Source organism: Emys orbicularis, chromosome 8 (assembly GCF_028017835.1).
Source record: "Emys orbicularis isolate rEmyOrb1 chromosome 8, rEmyOrb1.hap1, whole genome shotgun sequence".
NCBI classification, from domain to species: Eukaryota; Metazoa; Chordata; order Testudines; family Emydidae; genus Emys; species Emys orbicularis.
The window spans coordinates 35,161,352-35,182,049 of NC_088690.1; the positions used below are offsets into that span (position 1 = coordinate 35,161,352).

A 20,698-nucleotide genomic window follows, 5' to 3' on the forward strand; every position below is an offset into this window, starting at 1 on the left:
TCTATATACACTGCAGTGGTCATGAGAAGAGCACCTTGGCTGCAGATGTTGGGCTTTCAGGGAGAGGTTCAGAGTACCATTGAAGATCTCCCCTTTAATGATCTCAAGGTCTTTGCGGACTCAAAAGATACCTCCTTTCCTCCAGATTTCTTGCACTTAGCATATCTCATCTCAAGGATTCAGGAAAGTCCTTAAATGATAGTAAAAGATTGCCTTCAACTGCTGGGACACATCAGCTTGTGTCTTTGTAGTGTAGCATGCCAGGTTAAATCTTCAAAGTCTACAGGGATGGCTTTGAACAGTTTACAAATCAAGCAAACACAGTCTAGGCCGGTTACGCTCTTCCCCGGTGGGTTCTGCACTCAGTAGGTGGAAGGACCTCACAAAGATGTGAACAGGTATTCCGTTCATTCAAAATCCCCCTACCACAGTGAAAACATGAGATGCTTTGCTTTGAGTTGGGGGACACATCTGGGACCTCTTAAGGTGCAAGGCAAATGGTTTCTACAAGAGCAGCTTCTACACGTAAATCTTTTGAATTGAGAGCTGTCAGAAATGCTTGCTACACTTTCTACCTCTAATCAGATCAAAGTCAATAAAGATCATGACAAGACAGTGTGGCATGCGTGTATCAATCATCAGAGAGGAGCATGTCACCTCATTTATCAGCTGAAGTGATAAAACCCTAGAATTGTTGCATAGCCAAGCACATAGTCATCTCAGATTCTTACCTACCAGGTATTCAGTACACCATGGCAGATGACCTCAACAGACATTTATGTCTAAATTATGAATGGGAATTAAACTCCAGAGTCCTCCACACGATGTTCTTAGCTTGGGAGTTCCTGGAGATCAATACATTTGCCACGGCAACCAACTCAAAATGCATCAGGTATTGTTCCGGGGGGCGAGGGCGTCTCGATCCCCTATCTCTAGGAGACACATTTCTCATCTCGTGGATGAAAAGACTTCTCTGTGCATCTCCACTGACATCATTACTGTTAAAGATTCTCAACAAGATCAAATAAAATTGGGCCAGAGTTGTACTGATTACACCAATGTGGCTAGACAAGTCTGGTATCTAATGGGACTCACCTCTCGTCCTTCCTGGAAGCTTCCGATCAGTCCTCACCTACTGACTCAAGATGTCGGTCAAACACTTTACTCCAACTTGCAGATTCTGAGATTCCAAGCATGATTCCTCAGTGGTTCTTAGGAATAGAGCTATCTTGTTCCTCTGAGGTACAAGTTTTATTAAACCATCTACAAGAAATACTTACCTCCAGAAATTGAAATATTATCACATCAGATTTCTCCAATTCATTCTCCTCTTCCTAGGATATTAGATTATCTGTTGGAATTGAAAACATCAGGTGTTTCTGTAAATTCCATTAGGCTTCATTTAACACCAGTAACAGCCTTTCACACACTCAGGGTTTTTTTCACTCTTCGTACTACAGCAAGATTCCTAAGAGGTTTGTTGAATATCTCCTCACAAATCAGAGACATACTCGTAGCTGGGACCTGAACCTAGGTCCTTAATTTCCTTTCTGAAGCATCTGTTTGAACCACTAGCTATGTGTTTGTTGTTAGATTTCTCTATGAAGAAAGCCTTTCTGATAGTGATCTCTTGTGCCCAAAGGGAATGAGAATTGGGGGCTTTAATGGTGGATCCCCCATTTACGGTATTCAACAGAGCTAAAGTGTTGGTATGGGGTCATCCAAGATTGTTACCTACAGTGTCCTCAGAATTCCACATTAATCAAACCATTCATCTCCGGTTTTCTTCCCCAGACTGCATCGGACTAGTCAAGAAGCCATATTCCGTACTCTAGATGTCAGGAGGGCATTGGCCTTCTACCAAAACAGGACCAAACCATTTAGAAAATGCCCTAGATTATTTGTATCCATTGCAGGCAGAAAAAAGGGTTTGGTAACTTCAAAACCGAGGCTGTTAAAGTGGATCTGTGGTTGTATTAAAACTTGTTATGACAGAGCTGATATGCAATCGCCTTTGAGAGTGATAGCACATTCTTCAATAGCACTATGTACTTACTTAAGGATGTACCAATTGCAGACATCTGTAGAGCGGCAACTTGGTCCTCTGTTCATATCTTTTCTAATCATTATGTCCTTGTGTCTGTGGCAAGATCAGATGCTGCTGTAGGCAATTCAGTTCTCTCTTTTCTCTTGGACTCTGCTCTCAACCTCCTGCCTCCTTAGGAGGGTACTACTCGGGAGTCACCTGAAGTGACACACCCACAGGAACATTACTTGAAGAAGGAGGAGAGTTTACTAACCTTCTGCAGTAACTTGAATTCTTTGAGATGTGTCCCCCTGTGGGTGCTTCACTACCCGTCCTCCTCCTCCTCTGCTTTGAATTTGCCCTTGTGGGACTTTGCAGTGGAGAAGGAAGGTGGTTCGCCTGCTCAGCCCCATATAGCCTTTGTCTTGCATGTGCAGGCTGAATGGGCACCACTACCAAAAATCTCTGATCAATTCCAGTTACTACACATGGTGAGCAACCTCTCTTTCCAGCAGCCTTTGTTTCATTCAGTGCCAAATTATTCTTCTCATGGAAGCAAAAGCAAGATCTCCTATCCCTAGCTGTCCTCGCTCAGAACCTGCAGCTTCTAGAGTGAGATGGAGGAAGATGAAGTAAAGAAAGGAAAGTTTTTCAGTGAGGAGGAGTGATCCTTTTGTTAATGGTAGAAGGAGAGAGGTATATTACTTATACAGGTTCATCTTTGTATATGTCAGTAGTAAATAAGTAATTTTCATTAACTGATCCCTCAAATTATTTGTTTTTTATTTGATCCTGTAATATTGGAAAGATATTCTCTGTGGTTATGTGTTCTAAAATATTAACAGTTTGGTGTTCCAGAATATTAAGTTAAACCTTGGCAGCAAATCAAAGTAGTGTGGAGTAAGCAGCCAAAACTAGGACAGCAAAGGAATTGTTTTGCTGTTCACTGAAGGAAGTCTTTTTTTAATGGCTCTGACCATTGGCTCCCTATCAAAAACAACTTATTGGGACTTCATTTGGATACAAGGGTAATATTGTCAAAGTAATTACGAAAACAAAAGCAGAATATAAAAGAGCAAAGCTTCTGAGAAAGTTATAATTTATGCTTACATATGATATTTTAATGCCTCCCAAAAAACCCTGTTTTAACAATGTTCAGGGTCTGACTTCAAAGAAATGTAGAGTGAAGGCCGACACTGTCTTTAAATCACCATTATGGCACAAATTAGATGTGTGGGATATATTTAATCTATGCTTCAGTGCCCTAAACCCAACAGGTTGAGATTTGAAAGCAATCTTAATTCTGAATTTCTTCCTTACATTTGTCAAAGCTGATAAAATGTTGTTTGATCTTATATACCCTAAATGATGGTATATTTTTACTACCAGTATCTTCCAGATATCATTTCAATCTATGTTATATTGTTTAAGTCTGCCAAAGTGCATTGTACCTCAGCATTCCTTGATGCAACTTCAAATCACTGTAGTGTGCATTGGAACAAGAAGATTAAAGTTGTTAGTAGGAAAGGCTGGTATGACTCATTAAGTTAAGGTGCAATATTGAGTCAGGGTTGCCAGGCATGGTGCATAGCTTAAGATAATGAAGTAGTGTTCTATTATGCAAACTTTAAATATGTAAAGGCAACACAATTAGCCTTGCCTATACCTCATCACTTTCTTTCTCTGGTATTAATTTTTAATTTTACTTTATAGCTGTACTATTTAACTATCAAGTGTATCTGGACACTGTTTCTATGGGGGACACTGTATGATAGCTTGTATTTGTTTTTACATTTGCTCGTGTTATTTTTTTTTAGACTATCGAGCAATTGTTCATGAGGTGTGCTAAATATAGTCAGAATTTACAATAAATATTGTCATATTAAAACACAAATCCTGGACTTCTCTTCAGCATGGCATAGTTTAAACTTTTAATATAAAAATATGAATGTGTGCAGTGTGGTTTACTGAACTGCATCTTCATTTTTTGTTAGATATTTCATTCAAGTTTCCCCTTTTTATTCTTGGATTCCTTCTTCACCCTCAATGAATGTTTGCTCGACCTGTTGATCTGCCACTTGTAATAGTGAAAATTCAGCTTTGACGGTAGCAATATAACAGGGTTTTTGATCATTTCTAAAGAAATCTGCTTTTTTAAAATCCAGTTTCTGTCTTCTGTTGCCAGTTTGTCATAGCCCTCTTCATTTTTAGGACTAGCTTTGCTCTGTCTGGAGACCATCACCCGCTCCTATCATGGAGTGAGCATTTGCTGATGACTTTGACTATCCGTGTTTGAAATACGGAATGTATCCACCTTTGTTGTACAGTATCACTTAAGTATGTTTTCTGTCATTGGGTGATCTTAAGGATGTAAATACTTTTTTGAATGCCTAGAAACCATACCTAGGGTCTGTGTTGAGGAATTTTTAAATTCCTCAAAAATCTCTTGTGAAAGAAATGGTACTTAGTCTGTTAACCAGTTACAGAACGCTTGTCTCCACTTATATTTTCAGTGTTGTGTTGGAAACCTTCCTTGATTGAAAAGGATTGTTTATTTTTAAAGTAATACAAATATTAATGGCCATTACTTTTTATGAAAAAAAAATCAACTGTGAGTAATTTTTAAATATGAGTACAGGTGCTTTTTACATGAAGAGCCAAAAGTACGTTTGCACATGTGATTTTAGCTTACTAATATTCTGGCATATGAGGGTTGTGATATGCATAGGACTGGCTTTATTACCCCCATTGTAGTGAGTTATATCTAAATATCAAAGACCACAACTTCATAACTAAATGAAATTGATAGAATTTTGTGATTTTTTTTTTTAAACCTTGTGTAGCTAATTGAATGTCTTTGTTTTGTTTTAAAGGATCAATTTGATAACTTAGACAAGCATACGCAGTGGGGCATTGACTTCTTGGAGAGATATGCAAAGTTTGTAAAAGAAAGGATAGAGATTGAACAAAACTATGCAAAACAATTAAGGTAAGTTATATTTTTTTAAAAAAAAATCCTACTCCGCAACAGTTATTCTGAATTACATTATCAGATGAGTAGATAAATATTTATGATTCTGTTGTTCAAGGTCTGTTTTTCATCAGTCGTCTGAATTAGATCATTAGTTACTTTTCATGAGAGACAGATTTTTCTGATTTACCGGTCCAAAGTGCTCTCCCCTCCTGCGTCTTTTGAACCTAAAAGATACACTCAATGGAATCTTGAGACTTTTAAAGAACTACTGATACTTCTGCACTGGTTTTGGGGTTTGCTTTTAGCAATCTTTTCACATCAGACAGCTCTTCGGTTTCTTCTCTGTTCAACAAAGTTTAGCAGCAGAAGCTTTAGCATCTATTTGTTATGTTGGATTGGCGGAATTCACTTCTTTGTGTTAGAAATCTGATAGAAGTCATTCGTGAGCAGAATTTCAGAAGGTAGGAATATAAGAATGTAAAGAGCTCAAGAAGTGATTGAAGTGTTCAGAATGCAGCACCATTTCGCAGCTCTGTGTTGGTTTGTTTTGCTCATTCTATCTGTTTAAATGAGGAAACCATTTTATTTGGACAGATAAATCAAAAACTTTTTCACAGACAGCACAAACAAGTCACCTCTTTGCTTAAGTAACTGAAGCTTATTTTTTGACCACTTTACAGAGGGGGGGCCGCCTTATTGACTTCAGATTTGTCTGTGCCTTGATTTTTTTAATGTTGATCCTTAACTATAAAGGACTGCATTGTCCATATGTGAACTGTATTACCTACTGTGTTCTAAAATTGATATTATCTGTATTATTATGTCAGTATTCTATAAAAACAAACCTTTCATTCTTTCATTTTTAATATTGTTTTGGATAAGATTTGTAATTCCTCCTGAAAAGTATAGTGCCTTGGAATTCTTGCATAGTGCACTTTGTAAATTAAAAATGTATATCCTTATAATTTGCTGTAATCCAGTGGTCACCAGCTCCCTGCCTGCCCTGGCCCCTCGCCACTCCCGGAAGTGGCCAGCACACTCCTGCGGCCCCTTGGGCGGGGGCAGGGATCTCTGCGCACTGCTCCTGCCTGCAAGCATCGTACCCGCAGCTCCTGTGGCCGCTGTTCCCTGTTCCTGGCCAATGGGAGCTGTGGGGGCGGTGCTTGCAGGGAGGAGCAGTGCGCAGAGCCACATGGGCCCCGTCCATGAGCCACAGGGGCGTGTTGGCCGCTTCTGGGAACAGCGTAGGGCCGGGGTCGGCAGGGAGCCTGCCTTAGCCCCGCTGCGCCTCCAACTGGGAGCCGCCCGAGGTAAGTGCCACCCAGCGGGAACCCGCACCCCAACCCCGAGCCTCCTCCTAGAGCCAGCACCCCAAACCCCCTCCTGCATCCCAACCCCCAGCCCTGAGCTCCCTCCTGCATGCAAACTCCCTCCCAGAGTTTGCACCCCTCACCCCCTCCTGCATCCCAACCCCCTGCCCCAGGCTCAGCCCAGAGCCCCCTCCCACACTCCGAACATCTCGGCCCTAACCCAGAGCCTGCACCCCCCTCCCGAACCCCAACCCCCTGCCCCAGGCCGGTGAAAGTGAATGAGGGTGGGGGGAGTGAGTGAGCGGGAAGGTGGCGGGGCCTCGGGGAAAGAGCGAGGTAGATCCTGGGTTGCACTTAAATTCAAAAAGTAATCTTGTACATAAAAAGGTTGGAGACTACTGCTCTAACCAGTCATTTTCTTGAGCACAATTAAAGAGGAGCAAAAGAAGAGGTGTGTTGTGTAAAACTTATAATGTCATAATATGTTACCGGGGAACCAAAGAATGGGCAGGTTATTGATTGTTGCAAAGTTCCAGGAACATGGGTCAGGCAGGTAGAATTGGATATGCAGTAGGTTAACAAAGTCATTCAATGATATGTATATTTAATTTGTCCTTAATTTATGATTGGAAAGAAGTTGGTTTTATTGTGTGTCAAATTATTATACTGTCAATGGATACTTGTAATGATGTTGTTTTTGATACAGTAACTGTTGATGAAAGGGAGGAGGTTTGTTTGGTTTACTTCCTCTTTGTCAAATCAAAACAATTCCAGAGATTAACTCCTTTTTGTTTTTATTCTGTTCAGCACATTTCTTTCATGCTAACACTGTTGTAATGGGAGATACAACTTTCTATTATGTGATGCAGAAGTATAACTAGCGTAACTTCAACACAAAATAAAATTCTGAATTTGTTCAGCTGCTTTAAACTGGAGCGAGGCGGAAAAAGCCACTCCTATGGATTCTGGATGAGCGTTGTTCTCTAATTATGTAATATTCCATGATCTCTAGAGTCATCTAGTTGATGTAAATCAGTTATAGAAAATGTTTTACTTAAATCGTAATGGTGATTATCCCCTGTTGACTAATGTGTACTACTGGGTTGTTGTTTTTTCTTCATAGCAGATTAATGTACATTTCAAGCCACCTTGAGACATATTTACCAAAATTGCTATATATAAGAAACAGAGAAACGTTATTTAAATGTAAGCTTAAAAGTTAAGATGGGAATGCAGATTACCACCATATGTGTTTGTTTCTCAAATCTGTTTTCCTTTGATTGGAGCTGAAAACTTAAGCTGTTGTTTATTATCCAAATGTGGATGTGGCAAATTTTCTTTTAATGATTACCTTAAGAACCAAAGCATATGAACTCTCATATTCCAAAGAGACTGTTTTTTTCTTTTGTACTCAGATACCACGTAGTTCCTTTCTATGGTGTTTTGTCTTCAGTTGAGTGCTTTTTCTGATAACTTATTGAGATATTAAATTAAAACAGTTTTGTGATCAGTGCTCACCATAACTGTTAGTTGGTGCTATTCCAATCTTTCAAGCTACTAGAGTGCCATTAAAAGTGGAGCTTTTCCTTTAACTATCAAAAGGCCTGGAAGTTCTAATTGCATTGCTTCATATTCTGTGAAAGTAAACTTTAAATATAATTCACTTCCAAAATCTCCCTTAATGGAATATAAAGATTGCAGGTCAAATTCAGAGTTGGTTGCTCCAACTGTATTGAAGTCATTTAATCAAAACAACTTTTAGAATGTCAATGAAACTGCACCCACTTGTAACGCTGCTTACAGTACTGTATGGACCTAAAGACCATATGCAAAATTCAAGATAACTACACCTCTATACAAATATTTACAGAAAAATGCTGTAATGTAGTGACTTGAGGCACTTGATGAGATTTACATAACTCCATCCTATGTTACAGAAAATAGACACATTTCCTTGAAAGCTAGTACTACTTCCAAAGAGGGTTGAATTGGGAGATCCACGATATACTTTAAAAGTACTAAGCATCTTAACCCCTAGATTTCATTAAGCAATAATTATTTCATCCTTGAGTCTTTTCACCAAACCAGAGAGCAAAGTGGTCTAATCCTGCCACTAAAAAAATTGACCATCCTACTTTCGGCTGCAATAAAATGTTTTTTAATCTAGAGCCCTCATTTTGTCCCCACTTTATTTTTAATTATATTAATTTAGTGCTTGCGCATGGTGCTGAACTGACCCTGTTAGACTGTGAAATAATTTGTTCATATACAGACTTGGGCATAGCACAGGTAGGGGTAGTCCAAGATTCTCCACTCCACCCTACTGGTGTGTGTAAATCCTTTTCTAGAAAGGCCACGGTTAGGGATGAGTTCAGTTTCTGTGCCCTTAGTAATCCTAAGAATCTCTGCTAAAGCCATTAATTAATGTGAAAAGTGGTGCCCGTATGTACACTGTGGATATGTGTCCACTGAGTAAGGGTCTATAACTAGACTGGAAGGATTCGATTTTTATTGGTAAATATTGATTTCACCGTACACACAAACTGATGAAAAAAACATTTCTACTGATACTTTGCCTATTTGTAAAATTCAATTAAGAAAAATGCTGCTTGAAAACTTATTAGAGTTTGATTTAAGGATATTTACTTGATATATTTTGACATGTAAAGTTGACAATTTGTGTTTTAACTGTTATAAAGCTTTAACTTTTTCAATCTCATACTGTTGTTAAATTATTATATATGACCCTCCCATAATTTCCTACAAATGCAAAAATGTAAGTAGATAAAAGTTGGGGGAAAAGATGATTAAAAATAAACATTGATATTATCCATCAAAATTATTTTTTTAAAATATCAAATTCTGCCAAGCTTAGCCATAACTCATTTCACATAGGCTAGCAACGGCAATGACTTTCAATCATTACTAACCTGGGTGGGATTTAAATTGATGTCCTAGTGGTAAAAAGAGTCATATTCCATTGTCAGCTTTCTAAGCCATCAACTCTTTATTTTCTATCCTCACAATGACAGAATGAGTTTTCTTTATTCTGTAAATGAAAAAGATCCTAATAATATGCTCTGCTAAAATAGACTCTCATTATTTTCCAGTGTGTTTGCTTTGTATTGCAGAAGATAATTACAATGCTAAACAAACTGTTCATCATAAACTCTTTTAATAAATCTTGTGACCTTAAAGATTCAAAACACTGTGGGTTGGGGGTGGAAGAAAAGATTAATCTGAGTAGTCATTAAGAACCTGACAGAATAAAACGCTTCATAGTCTAGATTCTTACTCTTCAGCTTCACTTTAAGTCCACCATGCCTGTAGTGAGCTCCATCTGGGCAGATCCCTATGTCAATGCCTTACTGATGGGGATATAATTGCCAGTTCTTGCTCCTACATAGAGCTAGGTGAATTTTTAAAAAAATTTCTTTTTGCAAATGGTATTTTTGCTGAAAAATGTATTTTTTGGATCTCTGAATCTATTCACAGTTCAGATAGAATTTAACAAATAATTTTTACTACTTTTTTTTATTTCAAAAACGTCAAAAAATTTCATTTTGACCATTTTGAAATGTTATATTTCAACTTTTTATGTTGAAATGGTATTCCACTTTGAAATTTGGCCAATTAAAAAAAAAGTGTGTGTGTGTGTGTGTGTGTGTGTGTGAGAAAACACCTGAAAATGATCACATTGAAAAAAAAATGTTTGTGGTTGACCCAAAATGTTTTGGTTTATTTGAAACAGTTTCTCCTGCCCCTCCCCTCCCCTCCCCCCCCAATTCTCAATTCAGCAAAACGTTTGGAAAAAATAAAATTTGGTCCAGACCTAACAGACTTCTTATTTATTAGATTTTTTTTTTTTTGGTTTGGCCTCGTCATCTGGACAGACCAATATATTTAGATTCCAAGAGCTAAACTCAAGTTTAGATACAAATGTCAAACATTTTTCTTTTTTCCAAGAGATACCTGTCAGCAAATACTTTCTAGAGTGCTGCCTGAGCTTCTATTCCTCATGTCCTCACAAACCCCCTGGCACCTAAGGGTTATTTTCCAGGACATCAGTTCATTTTCTCTTTGCTTTTCAAGACTTGGTGTTCTCATTTTAGAATAGCCTTTTGTGTTCCTTTGATCGTTCTCTCCATGCCTTCCGTTTTTCCTCTGACTCTTGCACTCATGATCTGTCTTTCCATGTGTATTATCTTTTGCACTTATTGAAGCCTAAGCTATTTACTGTTTGCTGAGTCCTTAGAAAATCTGACAAAATTTGATGCGTCAAATTACAAATTCATGTGAGCCCAAATGCAGTCAGGATCCAACTGCTGGCTAATTTGGTTTAAATGCTACAGTGTGTGTTGTTTTTGTTTGGGGGGAAGGTTGTCATAAGGTATTTCTGTCTTCCTAGAAATGATTAATAAAAATAGCATCACACTGGAAAAATAAAACTAGAACAGAAATCAGCATGCTACTAAGTCATCAGTAATCATGACCCTCCCCCACTGCCATTCTAAACTGTATGCTTTATATTAAGTGGTTTTCCTTTCTTATCAGTAACATGCCAGAAAATCTTCTCTTGAAAAGGCTCTTGCACAGTTGCCTAGTTACAGCATTGTTATGCTTGTTATGGATTTCACCTTCTGAATAATAATGAGGTGTATTTTACGAGTTCCCTGTTTATAATGTAAGCCTCGATATAAAGAGTGTAAGGCAGGAATATAAAATAATACCAGAAAAAGCAACATAGGAAAATGATTTTGGGTGCCAAGGAAGAGGTTTTGTCTTTTTTGACATGAGAAAAAACACAAACCTATCCAGATATATGGAGCCTTGTCTGCTTTTAATCTCTACCAGCACAGCAAGTAGAATTTGCACACAGACAATGGGCTCCGTGATATTGGAGAGAAATTTTTGTCTATACCTCGAGAGTCAGTATTGCCCTCTGAAGTAATTTTTATTCATAAAATGATTTAGAACAGTAAAAGTTGAATTTGTGAAATAGTTCTGGGCATCATAGGTATACAAGTATTTAGCTCTGTATTTTATTGGTGGTGTTTATATAATCTCTTACATTACACATTTTCAGAAGTTTTGGATGGAAAAATGAGCTCCCCCTTCAGCTAATATTAGGAGCTATATTTTAATATAAAGCAGGAAGGAGATGCCATTATGAGCTCAGTCTTTTGAAGGGAATAGCATGATGAGCAGAGATATGCTAAGTTGAGGAGGTAGTTGGAAAAGTGGCTATAAAAATGGCATTGTAGGTTACTTTATTACTTTATTGTAGAGGGCGCTGGTAGTGATGCCTGTTGTTACAGTTAAAGTTGCTGAACACTTCCGATTATAAGACACTGTTTTCAGTTGCTTATAACTTTGCCAAACTTTACTTATTCAGGCTGAACTTTCCATGCCTGATGTCTGCTTCAGGCTGAATATTTTTTGAAAGTTTCAGCAAGATCAGTTCTGCCATTTCTAAGAATAAAATTATGAAAAATATTTTGCTTTGTCTGTGTTAGAAAATTCTTACACCATTTCATTAAGAAGCTCTAGCACCTCCAAGCTTTGCAGCACTGACTTGGAATCGGGCCGAGGGCTGATCCTAGTGTCAGGCATGTGCCTTTTGCCATTCTTGTGAAAATCTGCCAGCGTTTGGACAAACAATAAGCCTCTTAAAAAATCATAGTTTGCACATGCTCAGTAGAGGTTAGTTAGTTTGACAGCAAAATTCTCGGAAGATTCTGTCTGCATTGAATGTGCTCTATCCCCACATAGTTCCATTGTGTCAACTAGACCGTTCGTACGCTATCCCACAGAGCGACTGAACATGATCCATCCTCGCACAATGGGGTGGGCATAGGACTGAGACTGGAGCTGAGGGAACAAGAGTGGAAAGATATGTAGCTACTAAACACACACCCTCCGGAACCTCACATTGGACCCAGGATTCCCGAGATTCAACATTCCTCTGCTGTCAGTAAATAGATGGTAAACCGACTGGAAAAACGTCTTCTTGAGTGATTAGCTGATATAGTGGATGACATCCTACTATGCATATCAGTTACTATGGTAGCTCAAGTAGAGGAGGTCTGTGCAGTAGGTCTAAAGGTTCCAGTTTTGCCGATAACCATATTGACCCCCATATAGGTCATGATGGATTATTTTTTTACTTTGCTTTTTAAAAAGTAGGAAATTGCATGTAAAAATAAAACAATATAGTAAAATAATGTTAATGTTGCAAAGTCAAGCACTCAAAAATTAGGAAAGTTAGGAACTGCTCTGGATATGAATCAGGGTTGTGTAGTGAATGAAGTGATTGTCTGCGTGACCCCTGCCTCATTTGTTGTGGAAGTTGGAAGGTGTGCATTGAATGAGGCAGGTTACGGCAGGAAGAGAAAGGAGCATCTCATGATTCAAGTAGCTGAGTGCCACTTTGGAGAACTGAGTTCTATGTCTGCCTCTGCCACAGAGTTCCTGTGGGATGCTGGGCATTGCCAAGCCATGCAGCATTCCATGTACATGAGGAGAGGGAAGTAAACCCACTGTTCCTTGGCTCACAGATCAGATTAAGATCTCTTCTTCCACACTGGCTGCTGCTTATATTTTTATGCACTTCTCCACTGAGCATTGCTTCATACCCCTTCCATACAGAGGCAAGTATCATTCCCCCCAATTTACATATAAGTTAAGAGAGGTTGAACAAGGTCACTTCTGGCGAAACTGGGACTAGAACCCAAGTCTCTACTATGACAGGCCCAAGTCTTGCCTACTCTGTCATACTGCCTCTTCTACAGAATGTTGCAAATCTGTGTATTTACAACTACTTTTCTAACTTCTAGGTACACTTCCTTCACAGAGGTAGGAATAGAATGCAAAAATCCTGATCTCCAGCATTTTAGTGCTGCTTGTCAATGGGTTACACAACAATTTGCTGAAGTGTCACAACCTCCCCAAAGGGCCTGGTCCAAATAGAGAAATAACACTTCTTTAGCTCAAGTGTTAGATTGTCTGCGCTGGGAATTGCATGGTTCAGAAATTAAACCTTAATGCTGACCTGGGGAGGGTGAGAGTTGGGGAGGGTTTCTTCTGTTTGCACATGATGGAATTTTTTCCCCCTCCCCATTTTTCTTTTTGAATAACTAGCTTATTTAATTCACAGTGAGAAAACATCCTTAGACACTTTTATGGTTTAAAAAACATCCTATGTGATAACTGTGTTGGAACAAAACATAGGTGATCCACATTTTGGTGCTTTGTCACACTGAAAAGTGTGAAGGGTGAGAGTATTAGTAAAATAAGTAGACACAGTATGGCTTTTGAGTTACACAGCAGAGCAAGAGAGTGCTGTTCTTGCAGTCACCCTTCCAGTGTAACTGCACTTTTAAGTCCTAGGACTGTGAACAAAGGGAAGCCTGGGCAAATGCTATCCTAAAGGAATATGTAAATAATATGCTAATTTGTACTGTTTTTTATTGTTTGGATTGTAAATATATAGTGTGTTGTTTCAGTGGATAAAAATCTGTGGCAAATGAAATACAGGATGGGGTATGCAGTATTGGGTATGGTATTAGCAGCCTAAAATGGAAAATATACAGGAGTTAGTTCTGCTATTTGCCTTTCACATTGCAGCTACTAAATGGATTTAATGGTGAAGAAAGTGGAGTATACACAGTATTTTACCGAAATATCTGGGGAAGAAATTCATATGCTTTCAAAATGCTTATAAACAAACCTGAAACCCCTTCAGACTGTACTCATTGCCATCTTCTGTTGGCTGCAGAAGACTCTTAACAATAAAGTTGGGTGATACAGATTCTGTTGTGAAAGGTTTTAATAAGTACTGACAAGAACTAATGCTCTGCAAAAGTCCATGACTATTACGGAAGGAAAGCTAAAGAATTTTCTGCTAACATGACCACATTGGACACTAGAGCTACTGAAGTAGACTCTTAAATTAATTAGCAGAAAATCTTCAGTAAATTCAAGCAAAAACTGAAGAGAATAACAGGTTGCATAAAACATGATAAAATCTGATCGTATGATAGAGACTATTGGAATTACTGGAAAATCAAATAAAATGTAGAAATATTAGATTTAAAGATGTGCCAGTGGCCAGAGAAGTGCCAGATCCTCTTGTATTTTGTTAAAATTATGGTTGGTTTATTTCACTTTGACACAGAAAATTATTCTGTATTTGCTGAAAAAGATACAAAATTCCTTCTAGACAGAGGCAGGGAGATCAGTAATGGAGCTATAATTGCAACTTTTGTGGTTTATAAAAAGTGAGAGAATTTTGAAGGCTGTTAGAATAAAAAAGATACTGCAGTATGAAGATGTGATCTTTGTCCGCATACTGAAAATAGGGGGGTGGGGAGAATTAATTGTGGGTTTGTTTTTTTTAAAGGCAGGACTCTCATGGTGTTCTACAGGTATCTTTCTGGCTTTCAGAAAAGTTGTTACCGGTGGCAATAAATCTTATTTTTGGGGACAGTAAATCTGGTGCAGCCGGGCTGGAGTGGGGGGAATATATGCTTTGGAGAAGGATTGTATTTGAAAATTGACACTCAAGTATTGTTTCTCTCTCTCTCTCTCTCTCTTTTTTCCCCCTTTTTGTAAGATTGTGGGCATGTTATGTTGCATTGGCATGTCACAGGATTCTTTATAATGTTGTTCTACTGCATTTCAAAATTTAGGCACTAATCCTGCAGTTATGTCTGTAGCAGTGCATCCCTGTGTTATCAGTGTCTGACTAGAGGACTTAGTGCAGCAAATGTGTTGATCAAGACTGCATTGAGTAGCATGAGGTGCACGGCTATGTCCATTAAAGTAAATGATGCTCCTCAAAAGCACAGCAGTCTGTCCACGTGCTACATAGAGCATATTAGGGGCCTCGGTCTCTTTTTTTTAGATTATCTTTTCGTAGCTTTTGAACTGTTGATATTTCCAGGGACACTGATGATGTTTTCAGGTGCAAGGTATTGCCTCCATTTAAAAAAAGATTCTGCATCTCGCACCCTAAGAATCTGCTCATTTTCAAAACAGTGACTGTAGTGTAGTTAAAATAACTTTTCTGAATGTCTGCTGAAAGCCAAACCCTGGTCACTGGCTTTCTCTGCAAACAGTCATGAATGTGGTACCCAGAATGACTGTATGATTTGCACTTTGCTTAGCTATGCCTGTCTGTATCATTTGTGTCTCCAGGTAGGATAGTAAATGTAATATAAACCCTGCTGTTTGTGAGCCTTTTAAGTTGGAGGTGAATAAATGAGGTGATTTAGTTACTATGGCAACAGGTGCCTTAAAATATATATTACTCTGTTGGCTTCACTGCGTTTACACCAAAATGAGTTTGCCCTGTGAGGTCGTATCAAATTCTTGGTTCAAATAGTTTACAGTATGTGACCCTAGTGCTGCAAAGAGACCTTCACTGGTATAAGGCTCTGCCCATGAATATCCATTGCAGCACTGGGGCCTATTTTTTATCGCTATGTCCCTCTCCAATTTTTATTTTATTTTTATTTATTATTTTTTTTGAAACTGCAACTAGAAAAATGCTTTTATAATACAGTATATATACTTTTCACCTTTAACAGAAATCTGGTTAAGAAGTACTGTCCCAAACGTTCATCAAAAGATGAAGAGCCCAGGTAAAATATATGTATTTAAAGTTTTACATATATAAATAGCAAATACCACTGTATATTGTTTAATCTTTAATGGAACTTTTTCTGTGTAATATTTTTGACGGATAAATTAGCAAATGAATGAAATCAGGACCTCCTCTGTTTGGGTTCTTGTTCCATTACAATTAAATATCACACTTTACTGTTCCCACTATTGATGTCTTAAAGTGATGCTAGTGTGGTAATTTGTATTAGCAGCTTTCCAAATTAAACTTCATTTAGCATAAGAGTTTGCAAGTGAAGTTTTAGTGCAATATATATATATATTCTGGCATTACTTTTATAGGATTGGGAATAATTTGGCCATAATGTGTGTGTTTCTTTTTCTTACAATTTTTATTAACCTTTTGAGAATCCTGGGAACGTGTTACCAGTGCAGCTCTGCAGACTTGGGTTTTGATTGTGTGCTGAATTGTCATTTATTTTTGGCTAGTGAAACTCAAGTGTGTTACTCTGGCAACTTGCTTTGCCTCCGAGAAGCAAAGTAGATTTGGATGACCATTTGTGGTAGTAACACTGCATGTTAAGCAACTCCATTGTCAGTAGTGTAAAGATCCATCTACACTGCATGGGGAGATGTGATTCCCAGTTCAGGTAGACGTACACGCTTGAGCTAGCATGCTAAAAAATAGCAGTGTGGCTGCGGTGGCACAGCTGGCATCTTGTGCTAGCTGCCTATGTATGTATGTAAGATCTCCCATGGAGTTGTCCTTTGGAGGCTAGCCTGAGCCACCACCAATGCTGCCATTTTTAGCACACTAGTTCCAGCAGAGCTAGCACATGTAAGCCTACAATCACTCCCAACTACCGTGTAGACATAGCCTAAGAGAAGTGCTTGTTTTGCTATCCTTGTCATTGATGATTTTTGATGTCTGATTAAAACACAGTGCTAGTTTTTAAAGTATAAATAATTGGACTATGAATGAAAGAATGGTGAAAACCTAAGGATATCATGTGGGATGGATTTCACGTTGCAGCCAGGGAAGTGCTATGCAGAAATGCCTTGGGGAACCCCACCAGAAACACCTCAAGTTCTATTCAAACCCACCTCAAAGAAATCTGGACTGCAGGAGTCAGGATTTCCAACTCCACAATGGAATTCAGGCCCTGCCAGCTTTAAAAAGATGGCAATATTCCATAATTAAAGAGAGATGCATATTTTAATATGGTGACTGTTTTTGTTTCTTTCCTCCCTTCCACACACACTTTCTACCCTTATTTTTGCCCCTCCCCCTCCCCCTTTTTAGTGCCAGCCATAGTGGCACCTTACCTCCAGCCAAGAGGTGGGCAGGCAAACAGGCAGCTGTCTCCAGAGCTGATAGCAAACTTGTTCTGTAGATCATCCATCGGGATGCATATGAGTGGTATGATTGGCATGTTCCACCCTCAAGACCAAGCACATCATCTCTGCAACAAGTTCAGCCTCCGAGCCTAGGGACCTAAGTCCGTTCCCAAGCTCAGGCCTCTCAGTTGGCAGCTTAGGAGATACCACTATACTGCAGGGCCTTCCAGGTAGTATTCTTATTCTTTCTTTTCCACTCCCCAAAATCCATGTTCTTATAAACTGTGTATGAAGAGACATTAGAATGTGGTACGTCTTAGGCCCAACATAGGCTTTCCCCACTGTGCATTTTCACTGTAGTTCAACATTAGTCTAAGGCTTATTTTACAGTGTATCTAATTTTAACACACTCTATGTTCTCTTAATGGCTAAATAAAGAAATCCTTAGTGAAAGTAAAAATCAATTTCACCTTGTGTTTTTAATGTGTATTTTGTCAGGTTTACATCATGTCTAGCCTTTTTTAACATCCTTAATGAGTTAAATGACTATGCAGGACAACGAGAAGTAGTAGCAGAAGAAATGGGACACAGAGTGTATGGAGAACTAATGAGATATTCTCATGATCTAAAAACAGAAAGAAAAATGGTAATTCCTATATTCTTATGCAACAATAGTGTATAAAATGACTGTTTTCATTCAAAGAATCTGTATATTTATTTGTCCAGTCGGTAGTATAAATGTGACAGTAGTTTCAATTATAAGTTTTATGTGCAACTTAATATAACATCAGAGTAGCTCTCTTTAATACATAGTTACTTGTTATGATGTTCAAAATACAAATATAGAATAGTGCCCATTAATAACTTTTGAGTACAAAAATAACCTTGGTCTATAGTGCTGTTCTTGCATGGATGGTAATATCTCCAATAAAGTACCTTGATAAATTAGTAAGCAATTGACAAAGCATACTGAATGTAAACTAGAACAGAAACCAGTAATGTTAACAGTATCTGAGATTTGTGAAAATGTCTTATTTATGCCCTTACAGCATCTTCAAGAGGGGCGAAAAGCTCAGCAGTATCTTGACATGTGCTGGAAACAGATGGATAATGTGAGTTTTTCTGTTAATATTAATAGCGGACAGTTCTACACAACTGTTGCCATTACGTTTGCTTTTGTGTTTTTGATCAGTCTGTGTTTAGTGTTTAGCTGTATCACTGAATGATCACATTAGATTTATTGTTCAGTAGCCAAGACAGAATACAATGTACTTATAGTTCATTACTTAATTAATTTCTCTGTAAGTTGTTGTTCTCTGTCAGAATTACCCTTTTGGGGTTTATGTGACGTAGAGAAGTAGCTTTCAAATATATTAGAATTTTCATAAATAACACTCAATCCTATACCCCGGAGGCATCTACTAGCAATCCTTCAGCCTAGCAATCCTTCAGCTATCAGTCCCTTTTCTCCTAGCCTGCTCTCATTGTAATTACCTACAGTTTATCTAAGAAGTAGCTTATTTTGTGGAGCAGTTTCACTAGTTATGTTCCATCTTTTCACATTTTTATAGATTTCCTGCTGCCTCCTTAGTAGTTGTAGTCGATTTTCTTAAGTTTCTGTTCTTACTAATTAACCTCAAATTAACCCAACTGTGTTTAAAGACTTGAAGGTATGTAGCATTTATTTATGCATCATTTAGGAAATCAAAGCTTTAAGTCTGTCATCAGCACTGTACTTGATCAAGATGGCTTGTAACAAAAGGTTTATTCGAGAATGCCACTATAACTAATGTGTATTGTATAGTCCTTTTTTGTTTATTTCACTTTCAGTCAGTATAAACTCAGTTTAATAGAGGAATACAGGCAGAGTACTCCAGGGTTCCATTCTTTGAAAGGCCCAGTTTAAAAGGAGGCAGAACATAAACTCTACTTTCCATGAATCAGTGATACTTTTGAAGTGATATTGACACAGATTCCCCCTGTGCCAATGCACCATCCTTAGAATGTGTTGCATCTTGGTCAGATATCCTGAAACAATGGTGGAGAGATGGAAGATTCATATTTAGGAAGGCAGAGTCAGAAGAATTAAAGAAATTTTTGAAGACACATGCTTTACATAAAGAAGAGAGGATAAGCAATAGGATTTTAAAATACTTCATTTGTAAAGTGTCAAGAGAGGGTAGCAGTTGGTTGCTGAAAATTGTTCCAAATGGTTCAACATTCTTTTTTGGAAATCTTGACTATTGTTACTAAATTTTTGGAAAGGAAGGTGCTAATCAGGAGGAAAATTACAAAAACATTTGCACTTCTGAAACATTTCCATTGAACCAGTGCCAAACGGAAGGAAGGAAGAGAGAAGGGAAATCATTAAATCATTTTAAGGTGAACTAATTTTAGAACAGAAGTGAAAACTGAGTTAATCCCAGATTTCTATGCTGAGTGGTCCCCATTTACCAGACTGAGGGACATGCAGTGCAGAAATAAAATTTTAATTGACCTTTTTTTCCCCCTTCTCCGTGAAATCCACAGGGCACTGCTCAGTTCACTGAAGATGGTTATTTAAAACTTATTTCTATGCTGAATGCCCCTCCAATGATGGGTAAATTGGAGAGACTGTTTGTCTCAGTTTTAATTTTTAGCTTTCCAGTTCATCTTTGAAACTTCAGTATTACAAACACTAACTTCCCTCTGAATGTCAGAATAAATTAGAATTACATATCACTGCACAGGAAAAATCTTGGTGATTTTTCTGGAGTCAATCATCTGTCTTGGAAATCAAGGTGACTGAAACTGAAGAATTCTCAATATCTGCAGAGGAATATATTTCAGTCACTATGGAAAACAGCATTACCAGTCCTGAAAATCACCATTCAGGCAGATGCTAGCACTTCATGTGCTCACATACTTCATCATTTATTGGTGTGTATGTATCTTCCTTAATGTATTGTTTCAAGTCCCATCTAATTCCGGCTTAAAAATGAGGAATTAATAGGGCTTTGGTAAACCTGATGGGTAACAGCCTTTTCTCACCCTGGATGTTTAATAATGGGGCATAAAATAGAGCCATCAGGTGTCAACAGTCAGAGACCACTTTACAGTAAATGTGTTGAGAATTGCAGTCTCAGTAGATTGGCAATACTGACAGTGAAGAAGTGGGTTGTAGCCCACGAAAGCTTATGCTCTAATAAATTTGTTAGTCTCTAAGGTGCCACAAGTACTCCTGTTATTTTTGAGGATACAGACTAACACGGCTGCTACTCTGAATACTGACAGTGCACTTCTCTGTGAGATACTCTCAAAATATATGAAGATACGTTGTCTTTGGCTACAGAGTCTCACAACAAACCTCTGAAGGCTTAATCTATGCTGTGAAATCTTACCATATCTGACAGATTTGTCATCAGTAAGGTTAGCTGATATGATGCC

The 20,698-nt window shown here is 38.2% G+C and overlaps 1 protein-coding gene across 1 annotated transcript in view; it reads left to right on the plus strand.

Moving 5' to 3' along the window:
* The first annotated feature begins 793 nt into the window (after positions 1–793).
* Positions 794–20,698, plus strand: part of FNBP1L (formin binding protein 1 like) — a 41,148-nt gene continuing 21,243 nt past the window's right edge. The window contains exons 1-5 of the mRNA XM_065409214.1: positions 794–892; positions 4,900–5,015; positions 15,901–15,954; positions 17,771–17,918; positions 18,322–18,384. Coding sequence (XP_065265286.1) covers positions 794–892; positions 4,900–5,015; positions 15,901–15,954; positions 17,771–17,918; positions 18,322–18,384 — 480 coding nt within the window. The remainder of the gene's footprint in view (positions 893–4,899; positions 5,016–15,900; positions 15,955–17,770; positions 17,919–18,321; positions 18,385–20,698) is intronic.